This window comes from Canis lupus, chromosome 6 (genome assembly GCF_003254725.2).
Source record: "Canis lupus dingo isolate Sandy chromosome 6, ASM325472v2, whole genome shotgun sequence".
NCBI classification, from domain to species: domain Eukaryota; kingdom Metazoa; phylum Chordata; class Mammalia; order Carnivora; family Canidae; genus Canis; species Canis lupus.
In genome coordinates this window covers 28656104-28674532 of record NC_064248.1, presented here as the reverse complement: position 1 = coordinate 28674532, position 18429 = coordinate 28656104, and the positions used below count along the sequence as shown (strand labels likewise).

Genomic DNA, 18429 nt, shown 5'->3' with positions numbered 1-18429 from the left:
CAGATGCTGCACCCCACAGCATGCCGCCTAAACTGTGTGGCTTCTCAAGCCCAGGTGTCCATGGAAAGGCTTCCAAGTCTAAGTGGGAGGGAGATGTTAAAGAGGAGACAATGACGGCTCTGAAAGTGGGGTGCACCTGATTCACACCCCCATACAAAAGGGATTTGGCTGGACCATGGAGAATGGTTTGTAAAAACAAAACACCCCAAGGAACCTCCATTTCCCCCAGGTAGATTCAGCCTCCAAAGGCAGACACAAGCCTAAGCCCCCTGGGCCACGATCATTTGTCAAGGTGACTTGTAGGCATAGCACCCCATTTAACAAATGGAGGACAAGCTGCCAGTGAGATCAGCACTCCCTGAGTCAAAGGAATGATGCTGGGGTTCAGATTCTGGGTGTCAAGAGTAAGGGGCTGGGCCCCCTGAGCCGCAGCACACAGAGGAGACACGCGAATGGAGTGTACTTTCCTCCCCACCTGTGGGAAGGGGAGGGAACCCCGTTGGGTCTGAGTATTTCTGGAGGCCTGGCCATTTGCCAGTAACAAAGATCCCACCTGTGGGGGACGGCCAGGTGGAGGGCTGCTGTCACCATCGTCCTTGTGTTGGAGGAGGCAAGCATCAAGAGGCAGGTGACAGGTCGTCTGGCTGGTGTCAGAAGTCTGGCACAGGTTCCACACGGCCGGCCTAGGCACACGGGCTTCCTCCATGCGGGGCTCACACGTGTACACGAGTCACACATACAGGCGAGGTCCTCTGGCTCCAAGCTTTCTGGTCTAGTATTTCTCCATGTTCTCACTTAAATAGGCATGGAGGTTCAATCTCCTTTCTTCTGAAATGGAGATGAAGGTCCCCTTTCCAGAAAAGAAGGAAGGAAGGAAGGAAGGAAGGAAGGAAGGAAGGAAGGAAGGAAGGAAGGAAGGGAGGGAGGGAGGGAGGGAGGGAGGGAGGGAGGGAGGAAGGGAGGAAGGAAGGAGAGAGAGAGAGAGAAAGAGAGAAAGAAAGAAGAAAGAAAGAAAGAAAGAAAGAAAGAAAGAAAGAAAGAAAGAAAGAAAGAAAGAAAGAAAGAAAGAAAGAAAAGAGAAAGGGGCTCTTTCTTTTAAATTGTCCCTTTTTTGATAGGAATGTCTTGTCTAAGACATTTCAATTTAAGGGACATCTGGGTGGCTCAGGCGGTTAAGCTTCTGCCTTCAGCTCAGGTCATGGTCTCAGGGTTCTGGGATCGAGTCCTGCATCAGGCTCCCTTGCTCAGCTCGGGGGTGGGAGGAGTCTGTTTCTCCCTCTCCCTCTGCTACTCCCCTGCTTGTGCTCTCTCTCCCCCCCTCTCAAATAAATAAATAAACTTGTAAATAAATAAACATTTCCTTTTCAAATGACCCTCTCAGCTTTTGGGGGTGTTTTTAGCAGGCACAGCCACACCAAGGGCTTTGTCAAGTTCAGGTCCACGGCCTAGCTGAAAGCAAAGGGGTAGAGAGGGAGACGGGCAAGTGGGAGAACACAGACTGAACTGCTCTTATCTCATTGGGGACCAGATGACTCGGACAACAGGGTGACCCACAACCCAGGGAAACACAAACTGGCCTCCACGTATCCTATTTCCCCTCCTCGACAAAATCAGACACATCAATTTACCTCGTGAATCATTTGGGGGAAAAAAAAAAAGATTTCGATCATCATGAAAGTCATGAAACTTGTCATGAGATTAAAAAAAAAAATCATCCAAAAAGACTGCACTATTTTTAACACTTGCTTATTTCCCCGTTCCTGGCCCAGCCTCAAGCAGGAGCTTCCAAGGGTCATGGCACGTTCCCCTCCATGTTAGGTGAAGGGCTGCAATATGCCCAGTCTGGGAACTGCACACGCAGGAAGGATGAGCCCCTCTTTGTGCTGCTGTTTGGCTAGAGTAACGGCTCACTTGAAAAGCACACATGCTGGAGCACCTGGGTGGCTCAGTGGGTTAAACATCTGACATCTGCTCGGGTCACGCTCTCAGGGTCCCAGGATCGAGCCCAGAGTCAGGCTTCCTGCTCAGTGGGGAGTCTGCTTCTCCCTCTGCCCTGCTCCCTGCTCATCTTGAGCTTTCTCCTTCTCTCCCTCTGAAATAAATAAAATCTGAAAACAAAAACCTATAATTCTGCCCCAAGAAAAAATACTGTTAAGAAAATAGACAAGTTTCTGGGCAAACAGATCCTCAATATTCTCACCATCCAAAAAAAAAAAAAACGAAAGAAAGTGTTCATGTGATGTGATGTTCCTGTTGGCCAGCACTATGGGTGGTTGTTATTTTGTAGTGTATGAGTGTGTCAGATGAACACACTGTACAAGTTAAACTTACACAATGTTATATGTCAACTGTATCTCGGTTAAGGCTGGAAATAAAAAAAAAAAGAAGCAAGTCAGAGTGGGACTAAATATTTGCAAAATAATTGTTAAAGGACTGATGTCTGGAATACACAATGAGCATCTACAACTTAATAACAGAGACACAACCCGATAAAATACAGGCAAGAGAACTGAACAGATGTATCACAGACGAACATATACCAATGGCCAATAAGCACATCATCATCCATCACCACGGAAATGCAAAGGAAAATTCAATGAGATACATTATATACCCACCAGGATGGCTAAAGACCAACACCACCAAATGCTGCCAAGGACAGGAGCTAACTAGAACTCTCTTACATCGTTAGAGTGTAAATGATGTGACCACTTTGGGGAAAAGACCTGGGGAATTCTAGAATGTCCCCAGTAGCTTTATTCATAGTAGCCCCAAACTAGGAAGTGTCCATCAGTTGGAGAATGGAGGAACAGACTGTGTGGTATAGGCACCTCGGGCCACAACCTCTGAAACACACAGCAACATGAGTGAGTCTTAAAAACATCATGCCAAGAGAAAGAGGCCTCACCAGACAGCATACACACCATGATTATATTTCCATGAAGTTCTAGAACAGGTCAAACTAATCTGCGGTGAAAAAAAAAATGCAGGCGGGTGGTTGCCTCTGGGGGGTGGCAGTGGGATTGGGGTTGAATGCTAAGAGGCAGAAGACAATATTCTGGGGGTGATGGTGATGTTCTGATAGTTCAGGTTGTATTTGTCAGAACTTCTCAATTGGTACACTGAAGATTGGAGTATTTCACTATACATTTTATCCCCATGGACCCCAATCGATAAACAAATATTAAACTCTGGCCAATGACACACATGCTAAAGTTTGTGGTAGGAGGAGTGCACGCATGTTTACAAATTCCTCAGAAATATATCACAAACTAGGCTGAATTGATGGATGGGGTGGGGTGGCTGGTTATATAATAATGCAAATATAGCAAAATGGCAGTTGTGCAATCCGGGGGGGAGGGAGTAAATGGGTGTTCACTGCTCTTTCAGGTTGACTGCATGTTTGAAATTTTTCATAATAAAATGTTGGGGGGGGGGTAGAGAATACAAAGCTATAAAAATAGGTAGAACACAGCATGCAGTCTCCACCCCGGGTCTGAAATCAGAGGGCTACACCTATTTGCAGGGAAACACGGAGGTCCCCACTTCCACACTGGCCTCTAGATTTGGCTCAGTATAAGAAACCTGGACAGAGTCACATCATCAACATATGCCCCTGGGCCTCCGTATCAAAAAGCCAAAGTACCATCCTAGGGTTTTAGACCCGAAGAGACATTGAGAAAGCCTGTGTGTATGTGTGGAGTGGGTTGATGGCCAGCCCAGTTCAGCTGTTTTAAGTCATTTGATCCAGTTGGGAAGACAACAGGGGAGTGTACATGGATGAGGGGCCCACCAGGTAATTCATTCTAAGCCCAATCCCGTGTGATCATGCCTATCCTCTCCAGTTGACAGAAAGAGACACAAATGGGGTTTCAGATCAAAAGCAACTACGCTATGAGGCAGGTTTATCATCCTGGTTTTATGATGGATACGGAAGCTCGGAGACGGTAAATAATGTGTCCAAGAACCCCCAACTGGAGCTGGAGTGCAAGCACAGCCCTAGCAGGCCTCAAAGCACAGGCCTTTTCCAGAAAACCCCCTTCCCAAACCCTTCCCCAGACCAGGAGACACAGGGGTGCAACCCGTGTGTGTCTATAAAGCACAATGACCACGGAAAATCAGGCTTCAGGAGACAATGTAAAATTTCATTCCCTTAGGGCAACAGGCCCCATCCCACTCCCACGGTGGCCCTGCACCTCACAGATGGTGGTGGATCACCTATTGCTCTGTGTCTTCCTGCTGGGCGTGCTCATCAGGCCACAAGCACGCCAAACCCAGCCTGCAGTGGGTCTACCTCCTGTTCACTGTGTTAGAGAGTGTCAGGCACTACCTGTTTCCACCCACAGACTTCAGCGAAGGAGTACAGTTCGGCAGCGACCTGTCACCCCCAGCCTTTGGTGTCTGCCTCCACCTGCCTGTGCACCACCCCAACGAGCTGTGAGCAGTGACAGCTCCGGAAGGGGCCAGAACTCCTTCCCCACAGTTTGGGTCTGTAACTCTGCCACCAGCTCTTGGGCAAAGGGGAGCAGGGGAAGCATTAAGAAGCTTGTAACTGGGGCAACTGTCTCACTGATCTGAATTCGCATGCCATCATGAATTCCAAAGGGCTCCATTCCACCCACCATGAAGAGACACAGACCCTCCTATAGTTTTCCACGGGGCTCAACTCCAGCACCAAGCATCCGACTCATTCATGCGGGTTTAAAAAAAAAAAAAAAAAATCTATAAACACCAGGCTTTGTGACTTACCAGAGCTCTTCGGGGTGATCTTTTGAGAGCAACCTATCTATGTAAACATCAAATATGCCATTCACTTATTAAAAAAGAAAAAGAAAAAGGAAAGAACCAGAATCCTATGAAAATTCCTTTAATTTTCATCTTTTGGAAATACATGTTTCATTTTTTATTTCCATTATACAAAAAATGTTAAATATCTAACAATGATCTATATGAAGATCTACTGAAGTAGATCTGTGAAATTCTGTCACTGTTGGGATCAGTTTCAACAGAGAAAAGGCTGGTACATGTCACTTGTGATTTCACGCACACATACACGCACACACATGTGCCACCTCAGTCCCAGGCACACACTCAGAGATGACGAGCAGGCGGAGACAGGGGAAAGTGGACACAGCACTCATGGAAAAACAGAAGTGAACTTTTTGGACGTGTACAGTCCGCCGTGAGGAACTCACATCTTAGGAAAAAGGACTCTAAACAGATATGGCCCGAAGGCCAAGGCAAAGGGTAAGCTCCTTTGCAGGTGGACAGCAGGAGATGTTTTCCTACTGGAAAAATGGGCTTGAGCGCTGAGGATTTTCAGGCAGCTATGGGGGGAAGTGGGCAGAGGTGAGTGATCTCCCCATCCGTTGGGAGGCCCCCGAATCAGGAGAGAACCCCTTGAAGCGAGAAAGACTTCAACCCAAAACTCTGATCACCGTGCCCAAGGATGCTGGCTCTTTGCTTATTTCACAGCCGACATTCCCCGTCGTGTGGATTCTTAAATGTGCTAAAAGTCATGAAAGCAAAGGCTTCACACAAGCAACAAATAATCAACTGGTTCATAATGTGCACATTCACGACAGCTTACAACCGTGCTGAGTGTCAGCAGACACTTTACATTAAAAGGGAAGAAGAGAGACACAGCCATGAAAATAAAAACTGTTGTGTTTTGTTTTTTTTTCCAGGACACATACTTGGTTTCAAACGCCTCCCATACCACATTTTATTAAATTAAATACAGTATGGCTTCCGAATGTGCTGGCTGGTTCCTCTGCAGCCACAGCACCAGCGATGTGTTTCCCTCAGGCCCAGGTTACCACGTGTCGGGAACTTCGAAGAGCTTGGCAGGGCTGTCCGGGATGGCTCCTGGGGGGCCGGGGGGACACAAAACCAAACACGGTGAACAGGTGAGGATGGCACCTGGAGGCCCCAACAACCAGCAAAGAGCAGAGCATCCACTGCTGGCTGCAAAGGCCACTGCAGGCAGGCCTGGGCCAGACACGGCAAGCCCACCCCTGCCCATGGGCAGCAGTGCCCAGCAGCCGGAGGTGACCCCACTCAACATCACATGTAGGATCAGTGACAGGTCTCCCTGCTTGGACACCTCTTTACTTCACATCTCTCTTGGGGAGCACAAGCTGCATTCTTTGCTAGCCACCATGCTGGGCACTCAGTTAAATTTTTTTTTTTTTTTTTAAATTAGAAAAGTTCTATGCCCAGTGTGGAGCTTGAACTCACAACTCCAAGATTGAGTTGTGTGCTCTACCGACTGAGCCAGCCAAGTGGCCCTCAGTTCATTTAATCTTCATAAAAGCCCAGCATGGTGTGGGACACCTGAGTGGCAAAGTCAGTTAAGGGTCCACTCTTGGATTCTGCTGAGGTCGTGATCTCAGGGTGGGAAGATCAGGCCCCATGTTGGCTCTACACTCAGTGTAGGGTCTGAATCTCTTCTCCTTCCCCTGCCCCTCTCGCTCGTGCTCTCTCTCAAATTAATAAATTAATTAAGCACAGTAGCATCAATATCCCCATTTTACAGATTCAAGAACAGGCTCAGAGAAGCTAGGTAAGGTGAGCAGTCTCACACAGCCAGCAAGTGGCTGAGGTGGAACTAGATCCTTCCATGACATACACAGCCTGTCATGTCCCAGGACACCAGGTTTCTCTGTGCCAGGTGCTCTGTGCCAGAACCCAGAAGAGAAACCCAAGGGACTGGTGACTTTTTTAGAGAAGCTGACCAATGAGGGTTCAGAGACCCCCAAAAGGGGCAAAAGTCAAAGCGTGCAGCCATTTCAGAGTTCAGCAACACTGGCTAAGTGTCGAAGGTCCTCTTCAGTTACAGTTTTACCCGGAAGCTGCAATGCCACTCTCTGTAATGACAGCAGCACAGCCAGGTGGGGGCCTGGACCAGCTGTGTCGAGCTGAGTGAAGGGAAAGTAAGTCAGAGATGAGCGTGGCCCCAATGGAAAGTGTGACAGACCAGGAGCTCCTGCACCAGAGGTGGCAGGGAAAATGGGCAAAGCTAGCCCCAGCTGCTAACACTCCAGAGATTCCAGAGGGGAGAGGGCTTGGATGCTGCCTAAAATGGTAACTTTTAAAACTGGAGGAGGTGCGAGGTCCTGCAAAGTAGGAAATCACTCAGCTGAGAGCAGCCACCTCAATGGCAGGAATGTCTAAAGATAACTAGGTCTGAACACACAAAATAACACAGGATTTCAGCCAACACGAGAATTCCCACTTGGGATCATTTCCTGAGATGAAGTTCAGACGGAGAGGATGAGAAGACTGGGAGAGGGATACTTGGAGTCTGGTGCCCTGGGTCTCCTCCCAGCAAAGACTGTGTGTAAGACTGTTCTTGAGAAGTGAAGAGGGACAGGAGATGCTCCGCGTGACAGATTCCCAGGATCCAGTTAGGTTATTAAAGAACAAAACACACAGACACTCCCCTCCCCAGAACAAGTAAATAATGCAGATGGGCTGTGTTAAGACACTACTAGCCTGACCTCTCAATCACAAATTCATATGATACCTGATTGTAGGGGCACCCAGGTGGCTCAGTCACCTGGCAGTTAAACGTCTGCCTTCAGCTCAGGTCATGATCTCAGGGTCCTGGGATTGAGCCCCTCATCAGGTTCCCTGCTCAGTGGGGAGCCTGCTTCTTCCTCTCCCTCTGTACCCGCCCCCGCTCCGGTCCAGCCCCAGCTCATGTTCTCTTGCTTGCTCAACTTTCTGTCTCTCAAACAAGTAAATAAAATCTAAAAAAAAAAAAAAAAAAACAACAAAACAAAAAAAAAACCCTGACTGTAAGTAGGAAAAGCAACACCCATAGGACATTTTTATAATCCACATTACAAAGAAATAGCACAGCAGTCAATTAGCCATTTTAAAGGTAAAAGCCACAATGCCGAGTGTGGGGAACTGAAATAAATTCAAACTAGCTGTGAGGGAAATCAAACAAACAAACAAAAAGCTAAATGGTTGAAAGCAACTGCACTGTCATACTTCTAATAGCACCTGCTGTCAGCTGGATGGGACCATGTGTGGGTGTGGCGGCATGCCAGCAGACACACAGGAAGTGACTTGGTGAGGAGCTGGTGAGGAATAGCAGAGTAAGCAAAAGCTTTGGATGAGCAAGTCTGGCTTGGCCATTTGACTGGCTGTGTGGCTCTGAATACCTCTCACGGCCTCATCTATCAGCTGGATTGATCATCACTTTCTGCCACATGGGCCTGCCGTGGTACAGCCGAGTTCCTGACATAGTCAGTTTTTCATGGACATTGGGTCTCTTCCCCTTATCGGTAAGGTGGTCCAACACTAAACATGGTTGTTTCCCAGGAAGCCGACAGCCTGCAGTCAAGATCCTAGTTTTCACTACCTAAAATGTGCAGCTGCTGGGCAACAATATGTCCAGAGGAACCAGAACTTTAGGAACCACCTAAAAAGAGACCTGGACCAGAGGGGGCTGGAGGTCACTACTGGTATTCTTTCTAGCACTTTCTAGAAAGGGGGTTGCTGTAGACTGAAGGATCAGTCTCAATGCTGGTGGATAAGGAGATAAGATCAGTGCTCCAAGGAGCTCATTTTCACAGCCCTGTTTTATTTGAGCGGAAAGAATTCTGGAACAATTTTTCTTTTTAAACAAATATTTCTGGATGCCGGCTTCCTGTTAGGATGGATCTCAATGCATACCTTGCATCATATATAAAAATTAACTCAAAATGGGCTGTACCTCTAAATATAAAGCCTAAAACCATAAAAATTCTAGATGAAAACACAGCAGAAAAATCTTTGTAATCTGGAGTCAGGCAAAGATTTCTTAGATCTGACACTAAAGGCATAATCCAAGAAAAAAAATTATAAATTGGATTTCAGTAAAATTTTAAGCTTCTACTATTTGAAGGTTATTATTAAGAAAATGAAAAGAAAAACAAAGTTTGGAAGAATGTGCAAGACACCCAAAAGGACTTATAACCAGAACATACAAAGAACTCTCAACGCTCAAGGACAAGAAAAAAACAACCTGATGAAAAAATGGGCAAAAGATTTGAAAAGACATTCTGCCAAAGAAGAGATCTGGATGGCAACTAATTATACACCCTAAAGATATACTTAGCATTATTAGTCATTAGGGAAATTCAAGTCAAAGCCATATGAGACACCACTACAGACCCACTGGAATGGCTAAAATACTGGTGAAGGTGCAGAGCCATTGGAAGCCTCACTGGCTCTCTGGAAAACACTGTGCCAGTTTCTTAGAAGGTGAAACATGCACTTACTTACTCTAAGACCCAGCAATTCCACTCTTAGGTATTTATCCCAAAGAAATGAAAAGTTATTTCATATAAAAAACTGTTTGCAAATGTTTATAGCAACTTGATTCTTAGTTTCTAAAAAAGTGCTAACAACCTAAATGTCAACGGGCAAAATGGATAAACAGCAATACGTCCATAAAACAGAATACTAACTCAGCAATAGGAAGGAATGAACCACTGGTATGTGCAACAGCAAAATGAATCTCAAACATATTAAGAAAGAAGCACATCAGCAGTTGCCAGGATCTAGGGCTGGGAGGGATGAGACATGAGGAAATCTTACAACTGGAATGATACAACTGTTCTCTCTCTCTCTTCTTAAAAAGATGTATTCATTTTAGAAAGAAGAGGGGTAGGGACAGAGGGAGAGGAGGAAGAGGGAAAATCTCAAGCAGACTCCCTGCCAGGTATAGAGCCTGACATGGGGCTTGATCTCACCACCCTGAGATCATGGACCTGAGCTGAAATCAAGAGTCAGATGCTTAACTGACTGAGCCTCCAGGTGCCTCTATGACTGTTCTCTCTCTTGATCACAATGATGGTTATATGGCTGTACGCATTTGCCAAAACTCATCAAATTGTGCACCTAAAAGTGATGACTTATTGTACATAAACTGTATCTTAATAAAGCTGACCCTGCAAAAGACAGTAGGAATGCTGTTTTAAAATTCAACAAAACTTTAATATAAAATATTATACTGATAATTAAAATTTGGCCAAGAGGTTTTTTTAAACGGGAAAAGAACAGGATACCAAACTGTCTATGAAGTATGATGTCAACATGTATAAAAATGACAGGCAGAGGAAAAACACTTAACACAGTATCAAGCAACCACTGGGTTTGATTTTCTTGTTTTTCTTCATTTTACAGATTTTCATAGCGAGCATATTATTTTTATTAACAAAATGACAAAAGAAATGAAAATGTGGTTAACACAAAAGGTGACTATTTGTATGTCTTTACTTTTCTTCTATCCAGAGCTGAAAAGGAGAGATTCTAAGAGCGAAGACGTTTCTTCCCTCAGGTGAATCAAGAACAGAATCTAAAATATTGGAAATTTGCCATTGTATCATTTTCTAGAGTAGAATTCTGTATACAGAAAGATCCTGTGGGGGTGCTATATGAATGTATTTAACTGGAAAATGCTCCAAAGGTAAAGAGGCAGTTTCCCACACCAAGAAGGCAGAGCTTCCCCGAGTAGAGGGCTGCCAGGAGGGACAAGGACTGAGCAGCGTACTGCCCACAGGCACACTCCTCATGGGCCACACCGAGGCTATCAGCCACATTGTAACTGAGGAATTGAAAAGCTCCTTGGCTGGACTTCCCTAGCCTGGATGGTCAGCAACTGCAGACTGCTACTCTAATCCTAAATTTTCATACTGTAACCTTAGGATTTAAGCTTAAAAAGTTCAACCGATTACTCAAGACTCCAGTGACACTCCTGGTTCTTGGCAAACATTTAAAGGTCTGCTGTGTTGTGTTTTAAATGGAAAGCGGAAAAAGACTTGTAGCAGCCTCTCTATTACATGACAAAGTGTCACCAGGAATAGTCACAGTGTCTCCGGCACTCTTCTGTAAATGCTAACTGGGCCTGGCTACTGGACTGTCCATCAGTATTTTGAAAATGGCCAGTCCGGTCAGCAAGAGGACACTGGAACACAATTCACTTATCAGCAGGAACAGGTGTGCTGTAGAAACTCATCCGTTAAACACTGTCTGGGGGACATGTCCTAGGGATACTTTATTTCAGCCTAAACGACAGGAAGAACTCTGTTTCTTTACACACCAATTGAGAATGTACCTTGAATTTCCCCCGAGGAAAAACAGATAGCACTACCATTCTATACCAATCTTAATAAATATAAGAGGAAGGGACTTACATTATACATCTGTATCCTGAAAAGAGGATAGAAACAACACTTAGGAGGAAAATACTTGCTAAGTACATAATATGTACATAGTGAGCTCCTAAAGAGAATGGTTGCTTGGTCACATGACTTCATCACAAGAAAGTCCAAGTTGGCTGTTGTTTCTGCTCTTGACCAGCTCCTTTCTAAAGAGTCCTTTGCTTCCTCTAAAGTTTGGATAAATTTCATATATGGCAGAATGGTAGGTACAACGTGTGAGCTCTGGATCAGACGGTCCCCTCCCCAGAGCCCCCAACACCAGCTATATTTGACTTTGCCAGTTTGAATTCTTTAAGCCCGTGTCCTCTCTAGAAATCAGAAGTAATGGTATCTATACTTTACTGGGTTTTTATAAGGAATAGATGCAAAGGATGTTCCTGGCACAAATGATAATGATAATAAACTCATGATAATACATGATAAACTACATGATAATAAACTCACTAAACAGTCATTTCTTTTGCAGTTGAAGTCATTTTGTTAGCTGGGAAGGGGTCTAGTACCCAACTCTCAGTACATCTTAGATATTAAAATGTGTAACTAAGACAGATGACACTGTTTTGTGTGGGATTTACTAAGCCACCAACTGACCCAGGACTGCTACAAGACACAATATTCTATGGTCCTCCTTTTTGCTATTATTTCCTCTTTAGAAAACAGAACCCTCCCTGACTTGTGGAACAGTGTCTTTTACACTTTTCATGCTTTTGCTGAGAGTGCCAGGCACCCACCACACCTTCATGAATTACCTGTGGCCCTGTCAAGATATGCTTGCCAGGAGGAGAGATCAGACAGGATGCCCTGGAAGCTGTCTCTGCAGGTCAGGCTTTCCCACACCATACCAAACTGTCCCATCTGGTTGTTGCCAACACCCCAATGAGGTCTTCATGGCTCCTGGTACGCTCTGAACCCGAGTGCTTAATACAGATCCTTCACAGGGTCAGACCTTTGTATTTTCACTCACCCTAGGACCTTATGAAAATCACCAAGCAATCCAAATTGGTTGACTCCACAGGCTCAGAGCCTGGTATCTTGGCTGACAACCTGCTGAGAATATTAGAGCTAAATGCTTACAACGGAACAGACGAGAAGGACCCATTAAACCTCCAGCTTTGTGCTGCTGGAAGGTCTCGCCCGGTGAATGGGGCTCCAGAAGCCCAATTATCTCAAGTTCTCTGATTCAATTAAAAGCTGTCAAGATGTTTCTGTCTTTCTCTTTGAGCGAGACTGACAAAGAAGTACAAAATCTATCATTTTTTTTTCTTTTTTAGCTCAAATCTTGTGGCAGTGACAGCTTTACTGTCAATGGGAGGAAAATAAAAACCTATTTTAATGACGGTATTATACATTCAAAACCCCAAATAACTCACAGAAAGTTTTCGCTTAGAATGATAGAAGTTATAAAGGGAGCTAATCTATTCAAGCAGTCTATTATTAGGTATTTGAATGTTAATACCTATAAGATTATGCTGAGATAGAAGGGGGGGGGGCACCTGTCATCTTGTCCCTGAGAGCTAAGAGAGAAACTGAAAATTTCAGAAGAGACTGGGAGATGAGGGAGAGAACACAAGAGGGGACCCCGCCCCCTGCCACACTAGCCCGGATCTCCTGAAGTCATGTCGACACTCAGTGTTAACATTCGCTGAGCACATACGATGAGGTAGTGTTAAGAAGGGATCCCAGGGAAAGATTAAGAGTGTTACAGAAGAAGAAAAACTTCTCCAATGCTCCATTTAGGGAACAGAGGGGAGGCATGTCATGGAGGACCATGGGGATTCAAGAGGCAGTGGAAAGACACAATTCGGGCTTCAAAGAAGACCCGAAATCTTCAGAGAAAGCTCGGCTTCAGTGTAAAGTATAAAAACATATACAATATCTTTGCTGCCTCTCTTGACTTCATTACTATCAATGAGATGCAGAAAACTCCCTGCCGCCAGGTCAGGCCACACAAAAGGAGGGACTAATCTGGAACACGAGGAATTCTTAGCGTGCATACGAAGCAAATTCCATTGTTTTCTGACTTTCCTTTGGTTTGACTATTGGTTCTGCTCACCAGGAAGCCGTCGTGATGGGAGACACAGGAGACGGACAGTTGGGGCTGGGTGAGAGACCCTCCTATCCTGAGCAGACACAGGGCAGACCAGAGGACTCCGGCACCTCGGGTGAGTCATGTTCCCCATTAGGCCTCCAATCTCTTAACTGTGAAGTGAAACTTGATGACCATCTCAGAACTTTAAAGGGAAGATCGAACTCCCGCCAAGCCTGAAATGCTGCACTGGACCCCAAGCAAGCAGCAGTCAAGCAAGGGGCCCAGAAGGTGGTGGCCGATCTCCTGGAGAGAGAACCAGCCCGGCTGACCAGTGAGCCCCCCACTCATGTCACAGTCCAGCACTGTAGAGGGTCTGTGCCTGAAGGGCTGAGTTTGGTCATGGACCCCCCCATAGCATCCGGGTGATGGGAAGAACAGGGGATTCAGCTCCAGGAAGGCCTGGACTTCCCTTCTGGGGCTAGCCACATGGATCTGCACAGGTTTCTTAACCTCTCTGAGTCAGACACCTGCGTCACTAGGACAGGATGATAATCCCCTACGTCCCTACGTCGGGGCTGCTGTGAGAAGGGAATTAAATAAGGAAAGAAAAGGCTCCTAACACAGCCCCTAGCACATACTAGGCTCACAACCTGGGTTAGTTTCCAGTTTCCTTTGCTCCTTATGTAATTCTGCTTATGAGAGAAATCCAGGCTGCCTAGCGTTTTGCTGGGAACGGTGAAAATTCTGCCACTGAAAATAACATGTGTAGGAGGAGGCCTCTGTGCAAATTGAAATGCACATTTAAGATACTGAGGCTACGTACACACATCAGCAAAACCTCTAAACCATGGAGGAGAGAGAGAGGATTACCAAAGCAGAGTAACCATCTTTAACTGTGAAGGCCCCTGCCAAGCCTCCCTCTATCAAGAGACAGGGCTTTTTAGGGATTCCTCAAATTAAATTAAATGAATCCTAAAAAGCATCTGGTCCCATGGAAAACTGCAGCAGTCACCCTCATCTGCGGGGGACATATTCCAAAACACCCAGTAGATGCCTGAAACTTCCGGTAGTACTATACCCTATATACACCATGCTATTTCCTGCACATACACGGCTATGATAAAGTTTAATTTATAAATGCACAGAGATTAACAAGAGCTAATAACAAACAAGAACAATTGTAACAATGCATTGTAGTAAAAGCCATATGAATAGGTTTTTCTCTCTTAAAAAATCGTATTGCCCTGGACTCACCCTTCTTCTTGTGATGATGTGAGATGATAATATGCCCTCATGATGAGATGAAGTGAGGGGAATGACATAGGCATGGTGACCCAGCATTAGGCTACTGATGACCTTCTCTCTCTCTCTCCTTTTTTTTTAAAAGATTTTATTTATTCATGAGAGACACAGAGAAAGGCAGAGACACAGGCAGAGGGAGAAACAGACTCCCTGCAGGGAGCCCGATGTGGGACTCGATCCCAGGACCCCGGCATCACGAATCAAACCAAAGGCAGACACTCAACCACTGAGCCACCCAAGTGCCCCTACCAATGACCTGCTGATGACAAGTCAGAAGGATCCTCTGCTTCTGGATTGCCGCTGACCACAGGAAACCATCGATAAGGGTGGGGGGTGGGGACTGTTGCACGTGGGCTTTGGCGCCAACCGAAGCCCTGCTATCATTTCTCCCCCCAAACTATGAGTTTCTAGAGCCTTAAAGAGTGAACAAGTCCAGAACTTTAGTAAGATCTTATACAGACCTGCTGGTGAAAGGTCCTTCTTCATTCTTTTTAATTTCTTGGCCTTCTTCTTTCCCTCAGAGAGGGATTCTGCACAGGACTCAGTCTGCTCGAGCTCGGTGTCCGAAATCTCCCCTGATATTCTGGCCTCCAAGTCCGCCTCGGCTGGGCTGGGACTCAAGTTTCTCTTTCCTACTGTGCTGGTCGCTGTAAGACTGAAACACAAACAGTGGAAGGACATGAAAGGTGTGGAGATTAACAGGAACACCAGCCTATAAAACGTCTAAATACTCTTAAGTCTGTAACCACTAAACTAGCAGCCAACAACCTGTATGTGAAAGTTAAAGACTTTATATAGGAACTGAAGTCTAAAAGTTTCCCCGCTGACAGCATTACTCAGAAGCACGTTCTACGTTATGCTTGTGTACATACACATACAAATCCAAGCTGTTCTTAGCACTTCAATGGATGAAATTTTTTTTTTAAAAAGATTTTATTTATTTGAGGGAGCGCACACATGCAAGAGAGCACAAGCAGGGCGGGGCGTGGCAGGCAGAGGGAGAAGCAGGCTCCCTGGCTGAGCAGGGAGCCTGGTGACATGGGGCTCAATCACAGAACCCCCCCAGGATCATGACCTGAAGGCGGACCCTTAACTTACTGAGCCACCCAGGCGCTCCTCAAAGAACAAAGTTTTAAAGAAAATTGCTGGTCTCTGTTTTGGTAGAGCTCCTAGAGCAGAAGAGCAGAACAGAATAGTAGAGCTGCGGTAACAAAACAATAGTCTTGGGGGTGCTAAATTGGAAGACAGCATTGTTACCTTCATGATTAACTAATGAGATACGCAGCACAACAGAAGAACTCTTGAGTGTGCACCCTATCACCTTGCTCATCATCTGAATCCACTTAGCCAGGGCATATCCTACCTTCACATAATTCTCTTCTGTGCCAAAACGGTGACTTGTCAAATTTATAATTAAACCTGGCTTCACTTTTAAAGCTTTATAGGATGTGACATGTTAAATTAAATCAAATTACATGTCCTGATTTTTCCTTGAGAAAATACGTTCCCTGAAATATAACTTGATAAAAACAGAGACCGCATGGCCCATGTAAGTCCTGTCTCCTCCAAATGGGTCTTATAAATAGATTTTTTATTATAGCCCCCAAATTATGAGAAACATTTAAAAATCAAGTCATTCCAATTCAGGAAGGCCATTCAAGTACAGAGAGGGGGCGGAAAGGGAGAGAGCGAGTGAATGCAGACATACCCTGATTTCAGCCTTTTCTCAGGAAGCAAATACTTAAAACGTTACATATAAAGAAACCTGGCTACCCAGTCCTCCCAGTTCCTCTATGTTAGTCCTGCATTTTGGTCTTCTCTGTACTTCACACTTGTTCACTCATGCAAAGAAGGAAAAAGATAAACTGTTTCCCTGGTGGTTCTTAGAAGCCATAGGAGGCAAAATAGGGCTGAGAGCACATGGGCTCTTAAGACTGGCTGATTGGCCTTCCACTTGTCCTCTTTTTCACATATATTACATGCACTTTTCTGAAACATCTCTTTTATTGGGGAGACATAAGGAAAAGGGGGGGTACCAATGGTAATATTTGGAGGGTTATTAAAAATTCATGCTAAATGTAATGTTTAAAACTGATAATAAAAAATAATAAAAACTGATAATAGCCTTAAAAAGTTTTTTAAAAATATTTTATTTATTTTAGAGAGAGCTAGAGAGAGTGAGGGGCAGGGGTGCAGATCGAGAATCTCAAGCAGATGCAGGCTCCATCTCATGACCCAGAGATCATGACCTGAGATGAAATCAAGAGTCGGACACTTAACCTATGGGGAGCTACCCAGGTACGCTACTTTTAAACAGTTTTCTTAAAGATAAAAAATAATTTTGGCTGGTTTCTGAAAATTTGGAAAATTCAAAAAGTGTAAGAAAATAATAAGGACCCACTCTTCCACCACAAAAGGGGAACAGGCCTAAAAATTCCTTGGTGCTGTAAATCTTGGAACCTGGTAGTGTCTGAGATGTGAATGTTTAATGAAAACTCAGTTGGGACTTCGAGAAATACAAAGTCCAGAAATAGCCTCAACTGCATATAGAAATCTGATGTACAATGAAGGTCATATCTCCAATTACTGGGGCAAGGATGAACTTTTAAGAAATGGTGTTGAGACTACTGGAAAAGGACAAATTAAACTCATTCTTCACTTGATACAAAAGCATAAACAGCCAACGGATCAGATATCTACATGTAAAAAATAAATGTAGATACTACAATAAAATAAATGTAGGTACTACAATAAAACCTGGGTGAATTCCTCCAAAATCTGGGTGTACAAAAAGGCTTTCTTTTTTTTAAGTGTTTTTTTTTTTTTTTTTTTTTAAGATTTCCATTTATTTATTCATGAGAGACACAGAGAGAGAGAGAGAGAGAGAGAGGCAGAGACACAGGCAGAGGGAGAGGGAGAAGCAGGCTCCATGCAGGGAACCCGATGTGGGATTCGATCCCAGATCAGGCCCTGGGCTGAAGGTGGCGTTAAACTGCTGAGCCACCCAGGCTGCCCAGGCTTTCTCACTATGACTTGCAATCCAAAATCCAGACACAATAAAAAATTTATAAATTTAATCTCATAAAAATCTTTTGCATGGCAATCAATATGATGAGCAAAGTCAAAAGACAAATGAGAAACCAGGGAAAAATATCTGTAGCATATATTATTGATAAAAGGTTAATGTCTCTGATACACAAATAACTCTCAATCTGAGGGGAGTCATGGCAGAGCCATGAACTCACTGTTATAGAGGGGAATGTGGCAATATTAACAAAACTACATATTTACTTACTTCTTGAGTCTACAATTGCACTTGTAGGAATTTGGAAGATATACCTTTAACAATGCAAAAATACATATGCACAGGTTATTTATTCATTGCAGCTTTCTTTGTAATTACAAAATACTGCCAAGGCAAAATACTGCCTAAATGTCTAAGCATTGGAAACTGATTAAACTGTGGTACATACATTCGGTGAAGTACTGAGCAGTTATAAGAAAGAATGAAGATCTCAACTGATAGAGAATGATTTCTGGTTAAAATAAAATTTTAAAAAAGGTAGAAAAAGCAAAGTGCAAAAGAGCAATGTATAAGTCCAGTATTCCCAGTCTTGGATAGGGAGTGGGAAAGAACTCAAATCCTGAGCTCTTTAGGAGGTTTGCTTCTGTTGTCAAATGAGTGAAGCAATTTTGAAAAATTCTTAGATGTGTTATAGTACTAAGCAAATGAGTGAATGTGTTGAAGCCAGACACACACATACTGAAGTAGAGGAAGACAAGGAAGAGCCCTCTGGAGATGGAATAATATTGGAGACAAGGCTTAAGCTCATGATTTAAAAATAAATATGTGTGTACGTGTGCATATTTATGCATCCA

At 44.5% G+C, this 18429-nt stretch overlaps 1 protein-coding gene across 2 annotated transcripts in view; it reads right to left on the bottom strand.

Moving 5' to 3' along the window:
- Positions 1–4851: 4851 nt before the first annotated feature.
- The window catches only part of PARN (poly(A)-specific ribonuclease), a 155195-nt gene continuing 141617 nt past the window's right edge, over positions 4852–18429 (bottom strand). For both annotated transcript variants that reach the window (XM_035718207.2, XM_025416454.3), the window contains exons 23-24: positions 15012–15205; positions 4852–5868 (exon numbers count right to left, since the gene is read on the bottom strand). In XM_035718207.2, coding sequence (XP_035574100.2) covers positions 5816–5868; positions 15012–15205 — 247 coding nt within the window. In that variant the 3' untranslated portion in view covers positions 4852–5815. The remainder of the gene's footprint in view (positions 5869–15011; positions 15206–18429) is intronic.